This window comes from Triturus cristatus, chromosome 4_2, assembly GCF_964204655.1.
Source record: "Triturus cristatus chromosome 4_2, aTriCri1.1, whole genome shotgun sequence".
NCBI classification, from domain to species: Eukaryota; Metazoa; Chordata; class Amphibia; order Caudata; family Salamandridae; genus Triturus; species Triturus cristatus.
This window is the reverse complement of record NC_140586.1, coordinates 222,545,322-222,568,660: the sequence shown is the minus strand read 5'-3', so window position 1 is coordinate 222,568,660 and position 23,339 is coordinate 222,545,322. Positions and strand designations below refer to the sequence as shown.

General features: G+C 47.4%; 1 protein-coding gene across 1 annotated transcript in view; it reads left to right on the top strand.

The window, feature by feature from the left end:
- TOMM22 (translocase of outer mitochondrial membrane 22) overlaps positions 1-18,648 on the top strand; it is a 44,691-nt gene extending 26,043 nt beyond the window's left edge. The window contains exon 4 of the mRNA XM_085601290.1: positions 17,925-18,648. Within this exon, the coding sequence (XP_085457416.1) occupies positions 17,925-17,999 (75 nt within the window). The 3' untranslated portion in view covers positions 18,000-18,648. The remainder of the gene's footprint in view (positions 1-17,924) is intronic.
- The last annotated feature ends 4,691 nt before the right edge of the window (positions 18,649-23,339 follow it).

Sequence of the window (23,339 nt, the reverse complement as noted above, 5' to 3'; positions counted from 1 at the left end):
ACGTACGTTGTTGAAGGCATGGGGGAGCATAGACACTGAGTACCCATGTGTTGTGGTTCCAGGAGCCCTGGACTGCTACATATGTGCCATCCGGGTCCACCCACCGTCTGGTAACACAGAAGGGGGATAACTTTCTGACCAGAATCGCCACTCCTCTCGAACCTCTGTTGAAGCCCGGTGTAGAGCCCCCTACCCAGAAATGAATAGTGGGGGCCCCCAAGGTGTGTCTCCTACAGAAATATTACATCTGGTTTGAGCCTTTTAAGGTAATTGGAGACCAGCCCCCGTTTAATCTTGTTCCCCAGCCCATTGACGTTCCACGTCAGTACACTGAAACCACCCGTTGCCATTGTGACAGGAGAATCAAAGCATCCCAATTTCTCCCCGGGTGCCCCACAACACCCAAATCATGCCTTGTCAGTACAATGTCAATACCACTACCAGTGCATTGCCAATCTACATCAATGTCGGTATTCATGCAAAAATTCAAAACTGAACTAAACTCCCCTCACCCCCTCTGAACACGTAATTCAAAACAGTTAACAGTTCATCGTGTCTCCCTCCCCACACTCTGCAGGTACCCCCACCACCCCTAAGCTTGTCAACTGGACAACACTGGTGTAGGTAAGCCACTCAGGTCTGTAACCCGCCCCCTCTTCCCCACCCACTCAACTATCGCACTCTACAAGAATGACACTCTACTGTATAGTCCCCCTTTTCACAGTAAAGGCAAACCCACTACAGTAACTACAACCCACTGTATACTTTCCTTTATCGTGGCTAGAGTCCCAAAAGTTCACCAAGCCTCCGGAGTCGTGCAGTGTGGTTAGGAGGGCGTCCGGCCCCGAATCTTTATTCCTCTTCACCCTCGCATTGTGGCTACAGCGCCCGAACGTCCACCCCTGGGGGGCCCTGACCCGTCTCCTCCAGCTGTTGAATCTGTTCCAGAGGGGATGTTCATTGTCTATGTCCATGGAGTCTTACCTCTCTGACTGGTCCGACTCTTCATTTGTCGTCGCTTTCTGGGGCGCGCGGGACTCAGTCCAGAGCAGTGTCATCGTCCGTGTCCGAGATTGGGATTTTCCGCTCCCTCGGTCTCAGGGATGATGCCGGCGTAGCTCCACCGGGGGTCCAATATTCAACACTCGTCGCCACAGCCTTTCCATAGGCCGTTCCCAAATAGAACTTGGTTGTTTGTCCACAGACAGGGCCGGCGGTTCACGGCGCAATCGGAGCCGTTCTTCCACCCAGGACCATGCCTCCTCCAGCATCTGGAAGAACTGCGTAGTCCCTTTGAAGATTAAGCTCGGCTGGGAACAGCATCATATATTAGATGCCAAGGGCATGGAGTTTCACTTTTACCGGGTCAAAGGTGCGTCGCAGCTTCTGAACATCAGGTGAATAGTCTGGAAATACCATCACCCTGGTGTTTTCGTATTTAATCTCGCCCTTCCTGCGCAGCTCCTGGAGTATGAGATCCCTGTCCTGAAAGTTCAAGAACCGGGCAATCAACGGGCTTGGGGAGCCCCCGGCTGCGGCCGCGTTCCCGGCATTCTGTGAGCTCTTTCTATAACCAAGCATGAGGAAAATTGCGTCTCTGGGAGGGCATCCTTAAGAAATGTTAGGAGGAAGTGGCCCGGGTCCGAGCGCTCCGCATTTTCTGGAAAACCTATAAAACGCAGGTTGTTTCTTCAGGGCCGATTTTCAGCATCATTCACACGCCAAGCCACGTCCTTAACAGTTGCAAGAAGTTCCGCTACATCCTTACTTGTGGATCGCGAGGCGTCATCCAGTTCCGCCACTCGATGCTCCACCTTGGTGACCCGTTCGGAAAACTTTTGCAGATCTTGGCGCAAAAAGGAAACCTCTGTCTGGACCTCTGCAATTTTACCTTCCAGGCTTTCACGAGATGCATGGATCGCCTGAAGTATCGCGTCGGTGTCTGGGCGGGATACCGTGCCACCCTCCTCCCCAGCGGGGGCCGACAGCACCTTAGCGAATCTATCCAGTTTACCCTGCTTGGAAGCCTTGGGATCTTTATCTTTCGTCATCATGCCCCGACGTTCAGTCCCGCACTGACCACCATCACTGGGCTCTCGAAACGCGAGGATCCCCAGGGCACCGTCAGTCTTGACAGGGTACACTCGTCGTCGTGGGACACAAGCCAACAGGGAGATGGTGCATGCAGCTCCCCACCAGGGGCACTGATTCTGTGATACCGGCTAGTTATCTTGTTGTGACCACACTCGCTGGGACGGGGGGTTCTGGCACACACTCCAGCCCCTTCAATGCCATACAAAAGGGGGTGGTGATGGACGGAGCATCAGAACCAATCAAACACTCACACCCAGTCAACAGATCTGGGTTTGACCAATCACCGTTCTTTAGCCCACTCTGCCACCCCAGTTCAGACATGGCCATATGCAAATCAGTCTGACCCTGTGCCTCATGGGAACAGTCCAGCACGAACTGCCAAGCCATGCCTTCCCTGGACCGGCAACAAGCTTCCTAGGACCGGTTTCTGGCATTTCAGCCGTCTTCAGCCAGGCTTGCTTGAATCCAGTGGCAAAGTGAGCAAGGGACTCACGTCTGAGCATACCCTGCCAACTTATGGCGAACAAAGCGTTTGTTCGCCATAAGTTGGCAGGGTATGCTCAGACGTGAGTCCCTTGTTCACTTTGCCACTGGATTCAAGCAAGCCTGGCTGAAGACGGCTGAAATGCCAGAAACCGGTCCTAGGAAGCTTGTTTCCGGTCCAGGGAAGGCTTGGCTTGGCAGTTCGGGCTGGACTGTTCCCATGAGGCACAGGGTCAGATTGATTTGCATATGGCCATGTCTGAACTGGGGTGGCAGAGTGGGCTAAAGAACGGTGATTGATCAAACCCAGATCTGTTGACTGGGTGTGAGTGTTTGATTGGTTCTGATGCTCCGTCCATCACCACCCCCTTTTGTACCGCTTTGTTCGCCATAAGTTGGCAGGGTATGCTCAGACGTGAGTCCCTTGTTCACTTTGCCACTGGATTCAAGCAAGCCTGGCTGAAGACGGTTGACATGCCAGAAACCGGTCCTAGGAAGCTTTTTTCCGGTCCAGGGAAGGCATGGCTTGGCAGTTCGGGCTGGACTGTTCCCATGAGGCACAGGGTCAGACTGATTTGCATATGGCCATGTCTGAAATGGGGTGGCAGAGTGGGCTAAAGAACGGTGATGGATCAAACCCAGATCTGTTGACTGGGTGTGAGTGTTTGATTGGTTCTGATGCTCCGTCCATCACCACCCCCTTTTGTACCTTCAATGCCACACAGGGTCTGTCAGGGATCTCCTCTCTGCCGTTAATGTGCTTTTACAAGGTGCCTGTGGGTCTCCGTCTGCACACCTGGTTGGCCCCCTCGTCTCTCTCTACTAGTCCAGCATATTCCCAGTGCCAAAACTACAAAGAATTAGTCCGTGCACACAGGCACATGGCGCAATCGTCACCAGCGCTGTGTTGTCTCACACCCTGCGACTATGCAGCCTAGCAAAGCGGCCCTCTAGTGTCCTCACAGCCAAGGCAGCGTGGTAGTGGCAAATGGTGATTGGGGGGGGACAATAGCGAGAGCCCCTTTGTGTAGCACTGTGGCAAAGCATAGGAAAGAGAGGGGGAAAAGTCCACCCCCTTGGCGCACCTCCAGCCCACTCGTACCGTGCGGTCTCTCCACCTTCAAAGGGGAAGCCAGAAGCCCATGGTCTCTTCGTTAGCACCCCATCTGCTTCCGCCTTCTCGGGCCGCACTCCGACATGGGAGAGGGAGCCGGTCCCGCCGATTCACCCTCTTCGCCGCCGCTCGCAGGGTCTATGGGGTCTCTCCTGCCGCAGATGGCTTCTCTCTGGCTGTTGTAGGGGACCGCCCGGCCCCTCCAGTTCTCAGCAAATCGGGTCCGCTCCACCACTGAAGCACCGGCGCTCCCTCAGGTCTCCACCTGGAGCTCTTCGCGCCCAAGTCGGAACGGGGTGCGCCGCGGACCCGAGCCGCGGCGCCTCAATTCTCTCCGGTTGCAGTGCACTGCAGCCTCCTCAGGGAGAGCACAGCCATTCCGGCGCTCCGCTTCCCTCACAGCGCCTGGCTGCCATTTTGTTGGAGACTACACACCAGTCCGCGCGCCGATAAAGTCTCATAAAGCAGCCCCCGGTCTAGACCAGTTTTACACTGGGCATTCTAGCGCACGTTCACGCCTTCCGCTCCCCAATGGTGTGTTTCTGTCTGTGAAGAGGAACAGGATAATGACAGGATTTCGTCCGGGGCCAGCGGAGCTTGCGGTGAATGCAGCTACCTGGCCATTTTGCTGGCCACACCCCCATGAGTGTTGCCAGATTTTTAGACCCATCCCAAGCCCAAAGCCGCTCAAATATAAGCCCAAAATAAGCCCAATCAGACCAGTTCCAGCCCAAAAACCAGCCCAAATTAGCAAGTCTCCAATTAAGCGCAAATAGACATCAGAAACAATTTTAACGACAAATATACATTCTATTCAATATACAGATGGTGGGAGGGTGTTAACTGGGCACCTGCCTTAATGCTACTCATTTTTAAGACCAGTTCTCCCTGTGACTTTGTCATGTGAAACAGGCACTTCTCAGAATACAATAGTAGAAAACAAAGAATAAGCAAGGCAGAAATAGTGGTCTGTGCAATTTACTGCTCCCTCTAAATTGGATTTGTGTAATAAAGTCTGTAAAACTCAGTGTCTTCATTATTCATTACATTACACATGTTCTCGCGGTGGGGGTTTAAAGATTATGCACCCTATTTTGAACAAGCATTAGCTTAGCCAATAGGTCTCGCTTTTGGGACCTTATAAGTGTTTAGTCATGCAACAGTTGATGTTGCACCAAGGATATTGTGCTGCATAACTAAATACTTATAATGTCCCAAAAGCGAGACCTATTGGCTATGCCAATGCTTGTTTACTTGTGGTATTCTATATCTGGATACAGTGACAGAAGCAGCAAAATACCAGTCAGGTGGCACACTATGCTATGCATAGATTTTCAGTTTACGTGTTTCTGTGACAAAAACAAATACATGATCAAATGTCTTTAAAGTTAAAAGAATGCATTTCTGTAACATGTAGGCGCATTTCAGAGGATGTTTATGCTTGAATGTGGGGGTTGGAGGGAGCTCCGTTAACGAGGTTTGAGTGGGCATTACTAGCTTGACCTCGGACTGCATGGACGTCTTTTAATAATAAAGACGGATTCTTCAATTACTGTTTCCTGCCTTTTCTTCCTGAAGATTACTCCAGCAGCGATCATTTCTTAACATTAGTGACTCTAAGGGTTCACCCACTCTAAATAATCAAATTTCTCACAGCCTGCATGAACACAAAGTAAACCCAAAACTGAAGGTAAACATCACTGGACTGCGTAAAATAAAACTGGTGCAACGTTTATTACAATTAATGTTTATTTTTAAGGTTGTTTTCTGTTTAGAGGGTCATTGTATATATTTTGCACAATCTATTTTACTCTTGGTGGTAGAAAGATGAATGAAGTTTTGGCGCTTCCACGCATGACAAAAATTATTTACAGTTAGCATTCCTCCACATATAAGATCACGTGCGCACAGCTATGAACTGAACTTGCAGAACGTATATTGTGTTCTTTCCGAGGCAATCTTTGTATTGTATATAGCAGTAGCATCCATATTTAACAGTTCGAATTTAAACGTCAAAATGATTTGTTGCCCTATAATGCCAACAGATTGTCGTTAATGGAACAGTATGCTGCACAGTTTGCACCTTTTTATAGCTGCGTAATTCAAGCAACTGGACAGTACAAAGTGAATATACCGTGCCTCGGGAATACAGCGCCCGTTCTCTTATGAAACATAATATAGAAGCGGCGTACGTCAAAGCAAAAATTAAGCGAAGGACTGAATGACCGCTTCATCTGAATTCGGGGCAATAGTAGTACAACACGGTTTCACCGTAGGATGCCACGGAGCATACAATCAATCCGGAGTTCTGACCGCATTTTGACAAAGTGACGCATAACAATAAAAGCACAATGTAAATGCATTGCTTTTACTATGCAGATAGTATATCTAAAAAGGTGTTGCCTGAAGCCTATGTTGGCGCTGTGTGAATACTATTGAACTTATTCTGGTTTAGGGAGCACTTGGTGTTACTTGCACCGGTTACCTGCGAACGTTCTTGACCGGGAAAGTCAGGTCCAGGCTCTGCAGCCAGCCCAGCACCTCACGGGGCAGACCTGTCCTGCGCGGTGGTTGAGGGTAGCTGGAAGGGGAAGACATGGCCGGATCCAGGTGTAGTCATGATGCGTCCTGGCGTCCACCGTTGAGCCGAGCCGTAAGTAAGAGCTCCGTCAGGCTGAGGTCACGCACCGTGACGCACGCACGCAGGGGCTGGCCAAAAAATGATTCCCAGGGCCGTCATTGGTAGCGTTTTCGCGCGCTACTGGATTGACGGCCGTGGCGGACCCCCACATTGGCCTGCGCACTCACGCGACGGACTCCTCATGGTCGGCGCCCGCCCAGGCCACAAAATTGCGCACAACATTCAAAAAGAAGCCCCCCGCCAGGCATGGTTTTTTCCTGCACAACTGGGAAAAAAGTCGCCCAATTGTGCGGGAAATAGCCCAATCTGGCAACATTGCCCCCCATCCCAATCCGTCTTGGTCCTGCACTAATGACAACAGTCCAGCCTAAACTACCAGGCAGGGCCCCCACTGAATGAGAACACAAGCAACCCCGACAGATTTCAACCTATTTGGGCTTCTTCAGTAGGGTAAAGCTTGAGTCTTCGGGAACAGTGAGCATGGGACCCACATCTGGGGATACCGGTTATACTTTCTGGAGTTCTTGAAATAATGTCAGTCATTTGCAATAATTTTGCCCCCCCACGCACACACTTTACAAGCAATAGCTGCCTCTCCCTCCCTGGAAGCATACCAGCACTGTGGAATCTGAGCTTAGTTCTCTAGCCAGCAGCCATGTAAGAAGAGTAATTGACTCCGTCCCCAAGGGGTGTTTTTCTTCAGCAACATTCACAGGACCAAGTCGGTGACTATTGCTTTTGAAGACTTACTTTTCTCTGCCTCCTTCAGGGAATCGGTCAGTAACTCCAGGAGGTGTCACTACAAAAGCATACTTGATTCTCCCTCCAGGAACGGTTACATCAGCTGCACTCTCAGTCCTTGCCAGCCGATGTCACAGTAAAGGCTGTTATCTTCAGCAGTAGTCACACCTTGGCAGCAGCTAAGAGCAGTACTTAGCTATCCATCCTTTAGGGGTTGTGTTCAGGAGCATTCCCTCACCCTCGGACAAGCGTCTCTGTAGGAGCACTACTGGTCTCTTGCTTCCTCAAAGTCTGTTATTTTAGCAGTTGCCTCCCTAGACATATTGGATGAATAATGTATGATTGCAGTACCAATGAGATCCTTAGATTTATTTATTTTTAAACATGTTTTTATTGGCATTTGTCGTTTACAGAAACATGGTGCATTAGGATACATTTAATTTGCTTGCATTCTTTGCATTGTATAGCATTATACATTGTTTATCATACAATAGATGGACATGTATCCTGCCATTATTAAGGTCTTGCATTAAATGATTTCTATATAGAACTGGGATGCGAAACTGGGAGAACGTTCATGGGATCCTGGGAACCGATGTGAAATGGGGTATCAGGGCGATGTGTCTCGCTAGTTGGTATGTCTGTGTGTCACTGCGGGTCGGGGGAAATACAGTTGGTCCTGCTCCAATGTCTGGCCTTCGAGTTTCGTGAGATGCGTGGCGAGAATAGCAAGCGACGTCACGTGCGTGCTGCAGGAGGAGATCTAGTGCGCGTGTTTGCAATCTGGGCTTGTGGGTCTGTAGAGGTGTGCGGGTAGCTATCTGGGTCGTCATGAGTAGGTGGCTGTTTGAATTGGTGCAGCAATAGGGTCTACTCCATAGAAATGGGGTCTTTGCATGTCCCCTTCACCTCTTCCTCTCTGTGTTTCCTCCCCTGCCGTTGCCCACTTGTGTACCGCTCCCACCCATGCTGCAATCGGTGGGCCTGTGGGGGCTCGCCGGTGCATGGCTATACTCCTTTTAGCCAATAAAATTGCCAGGGAGACAAATCGGATTGACACTTTGTGTTGCTTCCGTTTCTGGAAAATAACTAGCGCACAGGCTTCCCACATGTTCAGATGTGTAAGCCCTGTGAAATCTCCGAGTGATTTGTGAACATTGTGCCAATATGGTTGTAGTGTGTGGCAGCTACAAAACATGTGATGATAAATCTGCTGCCTGTGAGTGGCATCTGGGACAAAGGAACTGGGTGTCGGGGTAAAATCTTTGGAGGCGTGCTGGTGTTAAGTATGCCCTGTGTAGGAAATAGAATAGTATATTTTTTAAAACGTGCGTTTCTAGACACATTCTTGGGGTATTCGAGGGCCATCTCCCATTCTTTCTCGTGTAGTGGGCACCCTAATTCTTCCTCCCAGGTGGCTCGTAGGGCTTCTAGGGGTCTGTTTGTAAGTTCCCGAATGGCTTTTACAGAACCATATGGTCAAGTGTTGCCCCGCTCCCATATGTAAGATTCTGTGGATGACCGGATGAGTAGCAGGCTCTCCCGTTGATAGGTCGTGGTGCAATCAATAGCTTTCGAGAAGTTGGCGGTGAAGTAGGAACTGGCCGGGGGGGTGGGGGGGAGGAGATCGTAGTCGTCCATAAGCTGTGGGAACGGTTTGAGCTGTCCGTCGTCAAATAGGGACTCCATTTCGGTGAAGCCGCAGGTCGTCCATGTGTGAAGCATGTTAGGAGTGTAATAATGTTAATGTTTGGGCCAGCTGACCAGCGGTAGCTGAGGAGAGTACGAAGGTTTCTCCGGCAACATACAGTGTATCCTTTGCATACATTTGCGTGCCACTGCTACGTGTATGGGATATGTGCGTTTGGTTTTGTGCCTGGTAGTAATAGGCGGCTTAGTTCTGGGGTGGGCACTTGGCCGATTGCGGTGTATGTTTCGCCTATATGTCTGCCTGCTGTCCAGTAGGACAGCCACTGTAATTGTGCTGCCAGGAAATAGGATTCGAAGGACGGAGCGGCCAGTCCCCCTTGTGTGGTGGGTAGTTGTAACTTAGTTAGCGCTATCCTACGTCTGCCTGTCCCCCATATTAGCGAACTGAGGAGAGAGTCTAAGTCTCGGAAGAATGCTCTGGCCGGGATTACCGGTAGATTTGTGAAGTGGTATAGCAACCGCTGGACTATTATCATTTTGGCTATAACCACACGACCGATCGGGGCTAACGGGAGGTTCTTCCAGAATCCGGCCGCTGATCTAATGCCGGCCAGTGCTTTGCAGTGATTGCCTCAAATATGTCAGTCGGGGAGTGGTAGAGACGAATCCCGAGGTATCGGGGGGGGGGGGGCCTCCGCACTCCAAGTCACTTTCTGGTCGCCCAGCCAGATATCTCAGGGGGGGGTTTGGATGTTGTGGGAAAACTGTGGATTTGTCCCAGTATACTCTTAGCCCGGAGGCTTCTGCAAATTCTGTCAGTGTGGTCCAGATGGGTGTGAGGTCCTCAGTAATGTCTCGAATATATAGGAGAAGATCATCGGCGTACATGGACCATGAGATCCTTAGATATGCCTTTTTGAGCTTGTTACACAGAAACGTGAGGATTCCTATTCTCAATATGCGTTCTTCGAGGTGATATTGTGAGTTTGATGCCCTAAGCAGTGCAACCATCGCTTCATGTCATAAACGAGGAGTAATGTGAAGGTTTTTTGGGAGACCGTGAATCAAAATTATTGGACGCCCACCTGTTTAATGCAGGGTCCTAATTTAGATAGAACAGAGGTGGTCTTCTACTTCCTTGCTCATGTTTTCAGACGTAACCAGGCCAAGGTTTCAGAATCAGCAGACATGTAAAAACAACCATTTTACAGATGCAGCAAACATATTCTGTTGAAATAGACGCAGATCGTGCCCCTTACTAACCTCCCCTCCGCTCCCTCTTCTAACTTGCCCTTCACACTTTTGTTCCTGTTGTTGTGCACATTTCCTGTCTGTACAGACGCCTTCTCTTTACCGCTTCAATTTAATTTCCTGACTGTTAGTCAGGGGTGGGGGAATCATATCGCCCGAACCATGTTGATGGTTATGATGGGCAAGAAGATTTAATGTCTAGTTTGTCCGACGGACAAGTAGACATTAAATTGCGCGAATAATAAATATCGGAGCTGTGGGCTCTCTGGGGGCGCACATCCAATCCGAAATCACGACAGAAACTTAGAGAACCTTTTGAGACCTCTGATCGTCATGAGCATTGGATCACGCTCCTCTCCCCTGCGTCGCAATCATGTTACCAGGCACAGGAACAACTGTGCCACTGCCTCTTTTAAACATGAATTGAGCGCTGTCTGAAACTCAGCATTTCAGCACGTGAGTTAACCCCAGAGGGGCCTGAGGAACCAGCTGCTGCAAATGGGTGTCTTCCCCCCCCTTCACTTCTAATAATCTGTGCTTTGACGAGAGCACCAAGAAGCAGCCGTGCAAGAGACTTGACAGCGAGTATCAGATACCGGTGGGGAGGCCCGGGACTGTAACAATGTTAATTGTGAGGCTGCATGCTCCCAAGGCAGGTGGGTGTCTACTGTGAGCCTTCAGGAGTGTGTTACATCGGTCTGTTCTGCCAGAGGTGTATGCGCGCCACCTGTCAGCGTAGGAGACTGTCACTTCTTTGTTTGTGAACTGTGACTCATTTGGCTTGTTTTTCAATGGTTTTTCAGGAAACACTGGCAGGTCAACTCGTTTCGTCAGGATCACAAATTGCCTGAAGAGAAATTCAGGATTAGATGTTTCGAACGCAGTTAACAATTTTGACACTGGACTACATACCTTGCCGGGAAACTGAAGTTTGTATCGAAAGGATGTTTTATGTGGTCTTTATGGGTGTGTGGGCGACTGTGCATGTATTTTGGGATAGTTTAAGATGAGTGGGTCTGTGTATGAGGAACGGGTGATGTCTAGAGTGTATTTTTATGATTAGACGGGGTCCGGGACGATATTGAATTAAGACTATTGGTTATCTCAGTCTGTGGGTGGGCTTAAGGGACACTGCAGAAGAAACAAGCATTTGCAATGCAATAGGTCTCGCATTATTAAAGTTTGAGCTACTGGCATTGGTAATAATAATACAACACCAATAGCTCAAACATTCAGTAACGCGAGACCTATTGCATTGCAAATGCTTGTTATTTAATGTATCACTTTTAATGTATATTACAAGTGTTTGCAAACAAACATTAAAAAAGCATGTTAGCTTGTCAAGGCCAGATCAATTTGCTTTACCAGTGCTTGTTTAACATTGTATGTATCATTTCAAAATACCAGCACTCTGGAAAGAAGTTTTGGGTAAACATTCAAGACTGCCTGAAGGTGCCACACCTAACAAGGGGTCCTTGTAGTTGCTATCGGATGTAAAGATAAAATTGAGCTCTTCGCTGTAAATGTGTCTGTTGAGTCCCTAGCATGTTTCTATCTACTTACTTCAGTTTTGCTTCAGGTGTTTTGTTCCAGGCTTTCTGGTTTCTTTGACAACACGGAATTCCCTTTCCTATGGCCACGCCCATCGTTTAGAATGCTCAAACTCTGAGGTCACATGTGCCTCCTGTATTCTTGCAGCCTGGGGGCGAAGACACTCCTCTGGTAGTGAACACACCGCTGTGCCCTGTTGCATGGATGTGAGCCTGTCTGAGCGGGAGGGATAACAGGCTACACTTCTGTGAGTGCGCTAGGAATCACTTCTAGTTCTAGCTCTGATACCTCTGCTAATAAACTGGAGTAAACGCTTGGAATGGTTTCCTTGAAAGCTCAATACTAACACAAATACACCAAAATAACCAACACTGACCTTGAGTTCTTCTGGAGTAACATGTTACTCACCACGAAGCGCTTCGACCCCCTTCAGTGGAAGTAAGCGCTAGCTACATGCAAGTAGGCTACATAGAAAGAGAACAACAATGCATAGTGAGGAGGCAGAGGATGGAATGCTCTGACGTTGATGGCATGAGGTCCAACCCAAGGTCTGTACCCGTAGCTCGTCACACACAGGGATATAACTCATGCTGATGTGCAACTACCCAGAGTTCGCCGCGCTGCTGTGGTGAATGGAAGAGCGCACTGCATGTGTCACGTGACACTGGGTCACACACAGCAGCTCGGAAGTATGTTTGTGACGGAATCAAAACAACTGTTTACATAGTGTTGAATGCTGCGGTTAGTTTAAATGAGCATCCGTAAGCAGTGAGGTTAAACCATTTTAGATGCGTCATAAACATATACATATTAAATATACAATAATAATTAGAAACAAAACCGTTAAAACCCATCCCCCCAAATTAAACCCCTCCCTTGGTGTTTGTGAAGTTAATGGCAGTTTCAAAATCAGGCGAGGATATTGTGGTAGAAGGGGGTTCATTTTACTGCCTGTCACTCTGAGCAGGAAGGGGACTCCGCTATTCTTGCCCTCCTCACTTTTAAAAGCTTCCATTCCAGCCTCGGAGCTTATTCACCATGGCATGCCTCTGCGCCCGCGTTACTACAGAGGACCCCAAAACATAACACCATAGCATGAAATAACATGGCATGTGTCCTTGCTAGCACGTATTCAGGTTCTTGGCACTATGTAACAGATGTCTATTATTACCCAACTATATGGTACTCCTTTTATCAATCTTAAGGGTGGGACAGGCTGTATGGACTGCCAACATGTGATGGGGGAGGAGTCACACAGAATCGCGCATTAGCGAACGGAACCACCAGACGCAGCCATGTAATGGGGGACACCACATTCCAGCCCTGGGCTTCAACAGGTGCAGCGGCAATCAGCCAAGACTACAACACCCATAATGCCTAGGTCATTGAAGCACAGGAATGGAGCATAATGTACTCAATGACATCTGGTAAACTTGTTTTCAAAGCAGTGTGTAGAGCTTTGCCACAAATGAGAACTTTCACAATGTTGCCAAGTGTTAGCATACTTTTTCCTAGACCAGTGGAACCTGGTTAAGACAATCATACACAGGCAGTCTCTTTCTTCATGCAACGGAGACGTGACACTGGTGCCATGCGACCCGCGCAGCCTCTCCCGTTTGTATGGCATGATCAGAGAGCCCGGGCAAGCAGAGATTACAGACACCCACGCCACAAGTGTAGTGTGAAATAAAGACAGAGCCCTTACCAGACTGTGCGCAGGTGAGGCGCCTACTCGTCCGGTCACGCGAGTCCACGCGTCCGGGCCTCCTGCGCCTCTGCTGGGAAGGGGAGAGCAAAATGTCGCAGAAACCAAAGGCACACAAACACACCGAGAGCACACAGCAAGCAAACCCCGGGAACGAGCTGCCACTCCCACCTACGAGAGCTGCCTGTGAACGGGGTGATTCACAACATAAACTATCCACAGGAATGCCTGGAGTACAAAGAGCTGCCGTTTACTGCGGCGCGAGACAGGCGGGTGACAAAGAGACAGCGCCACTTCACAGCGCTGCCCTGGAACAGCGCTGCTGCTGGAGGCATCCCCGCATGCCCCCTTCATGCCCAATCCAGAGCCCTCTGCTTTATAATGGATGCATTCCCAGAAGAACTAGCGCTATATAACACTTTCTAAAAATAAATAAATACATCGTTGGTGTAGCGCTTTGTATTTGAATCACTTTTACAAATGATTGTTACATTTGCATTTCTAACTCAAACACGATGTACGTTTAAATTGTGGCTAAGAAAAAAAAAATCACTATTTAATTAAAAGCACGTACAGTTTGAAAATGACATGTACATCAAATACTGACGGGAAAAATCTTTGTTTTTTTCTGGGTAAACAACACAGAATTCCGGACGGGGAACTTGGAAGTGTCGCTTACATTGCGGAAAAAATTTCAAGTTTTTTTTAAAGTTGCATTTAAAGTAATCCCCTCAGGATACTGCTCCTTTGTTTAACGATAAAACGGCTCCCCAGCTTAACGTGTAAAAGACGGCCGTGCCCACTAAACTAAACGAGGAGGGAGTGGGGGCGGGCACATTGGTGCGGGCCGCAGTTGTAAAAGGCAGGGTGAGATTGAGAAAGGGAAAGATAGGGATCAAAGGAAACAAGCAAGAAGGGGGTGGCAAATGGTGTGCACTTTGATGTCCTCAGTGGCCACGCGGCTCACTGAGGACATCAAAGCAAGTGATCAGGCAGTGCTTTTCAGGCTGCCAAATGGTGTGCGCGCCCGGCGCACATGCCCTGTATTTGGAGGCCTGAAAAGCCACTGTTTGCACTTCCAAAACTCCCTTACTATAAGTCTCGCCAGAGCAGCGCTAAAGCGCTGTCTCAGCCGAGACCTAAAAATAGAATGTCTGCGCATTTCTGAAGGCCATGAAATGCAGGGCATCTCAATGCCTCAGAAAAGCTGCACATGAAAGAGCGGGAAAACATTGCTTCAATGCAATGCACTGTCAGCATTCACTAGTAAGAGACTTGGGAGGGGGTGAGGGAGGAGAGGGGTTTTCATTCTTGTCATTTCGCCCTCTGCCCTTTGTAATTTGCTCCGGTACTGTCCTCATTCTAGGAATCGGATGTAGGTTCCTGTATTTTTTGTCTTCTCGTCCCCTTAACTCTGTGTGGCCCTGTGCTCCGAGATCTGCCCCCCTCCGCACCCTCTACATTGCTGAATGTGTATAAAGGATATATGACAAGCTCCATGTTGTGCTCAAACACGAAATTCAGTTTTCACAGGGCCTACGCTTCCCAGCTGTCTCTCTGACACGGTCTCTAAAGCTGCCAGGGCATGCATTGCGGTTTCACTTTAACTGCCTATACCTGATAAACTTGTGCATCAGACACTGGCGGTATCTGAAATGCAGGTGCAGATGCACGGCCACTCTATTTATCTAGTGCTGCAGCAGAGTACTGGCCCGTCAACCCCATTGCTTGTGCACCAATTAAAACAAATATGCATTTGATGCACACATGTGCAAGGATTTTTCGGCCAGTTCCTAATGACTTTGTCGTCCTCTCCACTGAAAAGAAACGCTGTGCTCTGAACCTGAGCCCTTTCGACTTTAGAATGTAGTAGCTGATCAAGAGCTGGGCTAGTGGTGGGATGGTAAGAACCAGTCTATGGTGTGTGCGAGAAGAACACACACCAGCAAGATAGCACAGCCTATGAGTGCACCTAGTGCATAATTCTTGTGCTGTGCACTCTTAAGTGCAGGTTGTAGAACCTGTACACCCCATCACTTATCCTTCACAATGCAGAACAGAGCACCTGCAGGAATGGGAATACAGGGTGCATGAGCAAGAAAAATAGCTGTGTGTTCACACACCTGCTGCCACCATAAGTGTTCTTGCTTAGTTCACCCGCACTCTAGCATGGTGCTCCAACATTCCTAATGTCTTCTTTCTCTGCCTTTGTCCGGAAATTTGGGATGTGATCTGGTTGCAGTAGCACTCCAGCTAAAGGCTCACTCCCAAAGTGTGTTTGTCAGTTATTAAGACCTAACTGGTTCCTAGATTACTACGGATCTATATTTTAGCAATCTATCTCCAAACCGTTTCTGGCTAAAGATGTACCCTGTGCGGAAAAAAAACAATAGCACATTTGTGCGTTATTGTATTTACGTATTATCTGTAATGAAGGGTGGGGCAATTACTGGAGGGTCTTTTGCCTGCAACCATCAGCAGTAGGTGCTGTATACATTGCTTTATGTTCCAGTTATTAATTAGGGGTGTTAACTTTATTTGCCGTCAGTGCAAGGTGTGCGTTTCCATTTTGTCTGAGGTGGTGGGCAGGTTCAGGTTGAGAGGAGTTGTAGATTTTCCTTAATTGCTAAAGAATCAAATGCACTATACAGGATGGGTCGTGTGTACTCAAAGACCTTTACACCTCTTATGGCTAGGGCTAGGAAGCAGGGAGAGATGGGCTTTGACATGTTGGCATTTGTGCAGTGCTTTGGTCCGTGCACTAAGTATGGTTTTGGTGTACCCCCTGCTCCCTTCCTCCTACAACCTTTTTTGGTCCTTCAGGGAAATACTAGATGTGAGTCAGTCTGCAGAAGGGGTTAGATGACTCAGAGAAAATGAAAACAAGTAGTGGCACTTTTGGATGTCTGTTCAGCTGAACAGTTAATATTGGATTTAGACATCCTGGTAGCTGAAGCATAAATAATCTTAATTCGTCAAATTTGCCTTGAATATCCATTATGACAGGAAAGGGTTTCCAACTCTGTGATTGAGCCCAAGTGTCCTTGCTAGGTGTGACATGGAATGCCGAGTCTTTCCAGTGACTCACTACCCCTCCATCACAATGATCTTTAGCCCTCCACTCCTAGATTGACTGTTTCTTTAACTTAGCTGTCCTTCCCTTTGCTGTGAGAAGGGAATGAAGTTTTATTTGCTGCTATGTAAGTGTGTGTCATATGTTCTACATAACTTTTGTTCTGAGTTAGACAAACTTGCACATTATCTGAAGAGTTGCCTCTCCATATCAGTGAAGACTCTGCTGCTGCTTCCGCCATTACTACACCGGTACTGTGCAAGAGAACCTTGCACTGATACTGCCAGTTTTGTATATGATTCTTGTGTGGGAGAAGAATGTGCAGATGTTGCCTTGCATACAACCTAATATAACCACCTTACACCTGCCCAAGAGTGTTAAAAGAGAAATTGATTTAACTTCCCCATAAAACGTATAGAAACTCTGACAAGAATCGTGGATATGGTTTAAGTGAACCACAGTACCTCTGCTACATGATTTTGCTGCTCCAAGAAGATTTGATAAGCTTGGCCAAAAAGTGCAGTTATTCCCATCCACACATGTTTATCAGAACATCTCTTGCGTACTTTTGAAGCAGGAGCGCTATGAGTTGGCCATACGAAGGAGAAACCCCTTCTGTCCTACAGGTTCATAGGTTGTCGTCCCCAAAGACAGCAAGAAATGTAGTCAATTACCAGTCTGCACTCTGTCTTTAGATATAATTTCTTTACATATGAAAGTCTGTCACAGACAAACCTGCTGAGACGTGCATTCAGTGCGCAATGACATCCTCACACATGCTGTACAACCAGCCAGTTCGACATTTGCATATAAGCGTGCATCAGCATTCACGGCATAATTGAACTGGCATTTGAAATATGTATTGCACATTGAACTGGCATTTGAAATAGGTATTGCACATATGTTGCACTGATTGCAGTGCAGGCTCTCTCTGTGCAGAACTAGCTTAGTGATTTATACAGTAGGTAGGGCAAGCAGATATTTATAGAGGGCAAGTAGATTTCTGTAACATTTTGTCCCTTGGCCAAGTAGCTTTTTTAATCATTTCCACACCCCTGGTTAGTTTATGTTCTACCTTGGATGCCTTTTGGCTACTCCCTCTGCTGACACTGCCAGGTATGTGCACCTCCATATTTACTCCCTCCTCTCTCTTCCTTCCTGAACCTCCTCATTCTCGTCTATTTTCAGTAGGTTGGAGTGCACCCCGAGCACTCTATACACTTGACGCCGTGGTCCAGATCGCTAGAAGTCTCCAATCTTACCCTTGCTTGTCTCAATGTCTATGCTAATATATGCCTTCGTTTTAGTGGCCAGAGATATCCAGTGCTTGCGGGCCGATCAGATCCAGGGCTCTGAACTATACTTGGTAGTCCACTTAATTAGCTGGGGCTCCTGTTGACACAGTTCTGGACTCCCCTTGCTCTTTAATGCATGGTAGCAAAATGCTAGAGCGTGTTTAAAAGATCCTTGGAGGGCAGCAGGACCTAGTAAGTTTCTCCACTCTTCCTTCTGGGAACTGCGTACATCTGGTTGGTGGTATCCTTGGGAGGCACCTGGAGAGAGGAGTTTGATTTTTTTCTTTTCTTTCTTTATAAATGTATACATTTTGTCTTTATTCTAGATCCTGCTGGGACCCACGACTGGAATGTCGGGGGCAATGCCTGGCGCACTCCCACCTATGCCTGGAAAGCTGTAGTACAGTCCGCACAAGGGAATAAGGCTATGCATTCCTTCCTGCTCCCTTCAGAGGGCTGTTTGGATTTTTTTTTGTATGTTTGTTTCTCTTGTGAACATACTGGTGCTGTTGGCCTCTGACCTCAAGCAACTGGTGAGAGATCACACCTACGTGTCTGAATGGACGACTTCAGGGTGGCAGAACATTGGAGGCACCACCTCATGCAGTAATCTCCTTCAGACTGCAGGAGCAGCTGAGAGGGGGACCCTGATCACACTCCCAACAGCACTTCAGCAACAGTGAGGAGTCCGTATCCTGAAAAAAAGAAAGCAGCATGTTTCCTTGCAAGTCGAAATGTGGCAGAGAACAGGTCTCTGCTCCACCTCATTTTAAAAAAAAAAAAAAGAGAGAAAAAAAAGTTAAAATAAAAGAATTGCCATCAGAGGTTTTTTTGGTCGATATTTACATATTTATGATCCAGATACAAAGAATAAAGGTGTTCCTGATGCTATTTTCTGCATATTCCAAATTGGCACCAGATTAAAAAAATGTTTGACCCACATTGGTCTTCGATGTGGATATATATGGGTTATCACCACATGAATTAACTTTGAACAATCCTGATTTAGAGAATTCTAATTATGGTTGTTAATAAAAAAAATGCATTGTGCCCAATTGTGAAATATTGTCTTGCTAATTCTGGTAAAGGAATAACACTGTAGAAAAGCAGTACTATTGATAGCTGACCCACTGTTAGGGACTCTTGGGGGAGAGAGATGATGGGTGAATAGTGGCATATGGGGACATGAATGTCTCTTACATGGCATATGGGTGTGCACCCCCACACTTCATGCGTATCTGCTATCCTGACTTATTTCTGTCCCTGGCGTCCCGCTTATCCAATTATGCATAGAAGCCTATCCATGACCTGAAGAATGCAAAGTCTAGGCCCTCTCCTGTGACCTTGAGAGCATACCCTCCTAGAGAGGGAAAGGAACTGTCCCTGCAGAAGAGATTGTCCAGGAGAAGCCCAGTTTGTCCTAGCATGGGGAGCCCCCAGAGAAAGCAGACTGCCTGAAAAAGCTTAGCCAAGCAGCAACCTGCTAAAGTGAGTCTCCAAGATTCCTGATGAGAATTGTGAAAGTCTTGTGCACCTACGCAGCTGCTCATGGTGGGGCTGCATCTCTCTTGCTCTGTGTACTGGCCTAGGATGGGCTGCCTCTGCCGTACTGTGTGTACCAGCCTGTTGTGGGTTGCAACTGCTGTGCCACGTTTTGCATCAGCACAGAAGTGGGCTATGACTGCAAGGAGCACCCACACAGCAGAACCAACCGCTACTGAGCCACACCAGATGATTACGGGAAGCCATGCTCAGAGAAGACGCAAGCTGTGCCAGTTTCTCTTTCAACTGAGGAAACTGAACTCGACCACTGTAGGTCTCTGCTTGCAGTGGGACTGACCTGCTGAGCTTTCACTAAAGGAAGCTCGTAGGACAAACTGATTCTCTACCAGCAAAAACACTGAGGGTAAAAACCTGAGTAACAATGATTCATTGCACATTAGACATGTGGGAAAATAAATGGCATCTAAGCCTTATTAATGCTCCCATAGTGTTGCTGGGGCGTGGATACAACCATGGTCACATGGGATGGGGGAGGACTCCGTGTAGCACCAATCAAGAGAATCATTGTCAGGGGTACCATATTGTATGATGGATTGCATTGTGTAGTAATATGTACTACTGTGAAATTGAGAAGTACTTCCTTTTTCCAAAAATACTAACATTAGTGTGTGTTTGAGTTCTGATCTCATACCTCCAACACTACCTCTCTGAAAAGCCTGTGGCTGCTTGCCCTTGCTACCCTTTAAAATCCAATGCAGAAGGGTTGTATTTGGCCCAGTTTGTAAAAGCGCTGTAGAACTGACCCCGGGATGGTAGACTACTTCACATACCATGACTATGTCCCATTAGCCCATCTCCTCCTTCCCAAAACGTGATTTAACATGAGGTGTCACTGGTGTGTCCTATCAACTGCTCTTGCATTCTTGTCAGGGTTAACAGAGGAGGAGACAGTTGCTGTAAGGACATGTCCAGGAGTTGTTACTTCTATCTCAAGCAAGTTCTTCTATCTAAACCCACTGTCTGCACCTCTTAAAAGTGGCGACGAGGATGGGATGGTGTTTCCCAGAGGGCAGGCTGAATAAAGAGTTGCTGTGAGTTGTGTGCCGCACGATCTGCAAAACCTGCAACTGTGAAGTGTGTTGGCGATTGCGGCTGGCCACGTTGTGCAGCTGTGAGAGGACACAGACATTTCGACCGCATTGCCGGTGGCTGCAGTGTGGGTTACACCAACTGGTCTGCTGGGGCGTTAAGCAAAATTTGATCATCGAATAGTGCTTGGTGTTACCCATTCTAACTAGAGTAAACCTTTCTAATCAAGGGGGTGTTGAAGTTGAGGGCGGAAATGTACAAAATGATGAATATTCAATGGTCGTGAAAGCATCGGAGAATTACAAAAAAGTCAGTATAATGGTAGAGACACACAAGTTTTATTTCAAGATCACAATTACTGGGGAGAGTCCGTGGAACAACATATATCTATGCTAAGGACCTTCGCATCTACATGTACGTTTAAGGTCCTGCATGAGGGGATTTTAAGGGACCAATTTATAAATAGGACAAACAACATTAAAATCCAAGAGCGATTGTTCGACTTGAAGAATCCATCTTTACAGAAAACCTTAGAGGTAGCTAGACACATAGAAAACACATCTAGATATGTTAAGGAATTGAACACTGAACAGAAAAAGTGATTCTGCTAAGGTTTTTGCTGTGGAAAAAAACACATCCAAGAAGGGGTATAGTAGTATTAAAACCTTTGCCTAAACACCATCGAGTTTGTTACAGAAGCGGTAGCATGAGACACACTGCAGATTCTGACAAGTGTGTTGCCATTAAAGAACGAGCATATGCAATGCAATAGGTCTCGCATTTACGTGAGTTTAAGCTATTGTTAATGACTGCCTTTTATTTATGTTTTGAAAACAAATAAGGCATTGTTATTTGCAATGTCAATAGCTGAAACTTGCAGAAGTGCGAGACCTATTCATTGCAAATGCTTGTTATGTTTATGCAAAGAGCCCGATGTGGGAAAGGCTGGCTTGATCCGGTCGAGTTCCTCGGCTGTGAGGGGGGGCTGTCCAGCTCTGCAGAAAGACCTGAAGCCCCTTCTCCGAGACGCAAAGACACCGAGGTAAAGGGCAAGGGTAATCTGTATGTTTCCCCGAAAATAGAAACACTCATTTTACCACCCTCTAAAAGATGTAATTCGAAGTTCGGGTCAGATTGAAATCCACGACTTTTGGCACAGACCACTGCAGCAATAGCCTTAGCCAAGCACATTATCTTCTCACTAGTCCTACATATACGAGATTGCTTTAATAGCTCCTACATTACATGCTTTGTGTTAGAGATATAGCTCAGAGGGCTGGCCACCTGCTGTAGAGATTTGTGTACAACCTGCATATCTTACGTCCACCGCTCACAAGTGTCACCCTTCCAAAGTCCCTGAAATGATTACCCTCGGGCTACCACGCCTATTGGTAACAGCGCCAAGAAGCAGCTTATTTTGTAGTATGATCTGTGTAAATGGACAGTCCCAAGATCACACATTTAGTGCATCACAGCTGGACAATGTGGGGGAGTGGCAGCATTTTGTATGGAAGGAATGGCCTGCATTGCATGTGCTCGACAGGCACATTAAACGGCAATAGGTATCTCCTACAAATTGCCACGCCCATGGGCTATCCCGCCTCGGTGAAGTTTTGAGTGTGTGCCCAAAGAGCCCGATTATATTTGACCTTCCGAATTCTAAAACATCGTGCCAGGGCGTTTGTAAGTGCATGAGTTTATTATGTCCATATCAAGTTTCATGCATCTGTGCAATTTACATTACCCTTAACGCTCTGCATTAAGCACCTGGTGATCGCATTTCACAGCTGAACTACTGTGTGAATGAGCATGTGTTTTCATTCAATGACGACTGGATTTGGGTGGCTGCGACTTTCTCTTAACATCATTGGGGTTCTCGGGATCTAATAAATTGGCTTACATTTTAATTGCATTTGTATAGTGCTTACTGCCCCTAACGAGGTGTTGAAGTTCAGGAATAATGTTGTATAGCATTTTGAGTACGTTCAACGAGTATTTGAAGATCAGGGCTCACTAGAAACCTTGGAGCGGCCACAGCACTAGCAGGGGCAGAGCTCCGTGCACGGGTGTCTAATGAGACCATGGCTGCGTCAGCAGAGGCCAAGGAGGCTGCTTAAAACAAAGGGGCGTTTTGAGAGAAGCGGACCTCTGCGGCAGGAGCTGGACTGAGACCCCCGTATCTATTCCAACACAATCCGACCCATCAGGCACCAGTGGGGGCTGACCAGAGACCACTGGGGCTGAGAAGCTGATGGAAGTCACCCCGCATACCTGCCCCAATCGCCATCAGGCGTTCACCAGCCTCCAAGAGGGAGACGCGTTACAGGCCTATGCAGAGAATGGATAGGGCACAAGAGGCATACTGTGGCAAACAGCACATGAGCACCATTAAACGGTTGGGAAAGATGGCACACATGGACAGACGGCACACAGCAGTGCACATCTTTCATTTCAAACTGTGCCGTCCACTGTATTGTGTCGTGCGCTGTTTAATAGTGTACAAAAAAAAAAAGGCACAAAGAGCAGCCTAAAACTTACCGACTTTGAAGGGCAGTTTATCGGACATGCTGAAGCTGGCGCAGAAGAATGAAGAGCACAACTCTTGGAAGTTTGCTTTGGAATGGGGAATGGGGAGTGAGGAGCGGGTAGGTTTTCCAATCAGGAGCCAGTAAACAAGTTAGGAGTACACCCTCCTCCGTCACGGGAAACCAAAATGGCATCGGCCTGTCCAGATGGGCCGTCCTAAAAGTGGACAAGGCGGTAACCCAAAAGCCCGGTTTTCAATCACGCGCCAGCTTTTTATATAAACGATGATTAGGCTTTCCTGTTTTCAGTTTCTATTTTTGGTAAATTATGGTGGTTTTTTCAGTGTTTTCCAGTGATTTCAATACCTCAAAAAAAACAGTGGTTACTCATTTTCGTGCTATAAAAAACAACTGAAACAGTGTTATACCGGTGTTTATGGAACGCTTTGCTTTTATTTTTGCTTGCTTTCTTCATTGATGCATGGTATATAGACCGTGTACATACAGTGTATATGAGGTCCAAATACAATCTTACAAGTCCAACTTATTGTTGTACACCATACAATATTTCTTCAGTGAGTCTTTGGTCGTTCGTGCTCTCTCTTTCCTTCCCATGTAAACTTT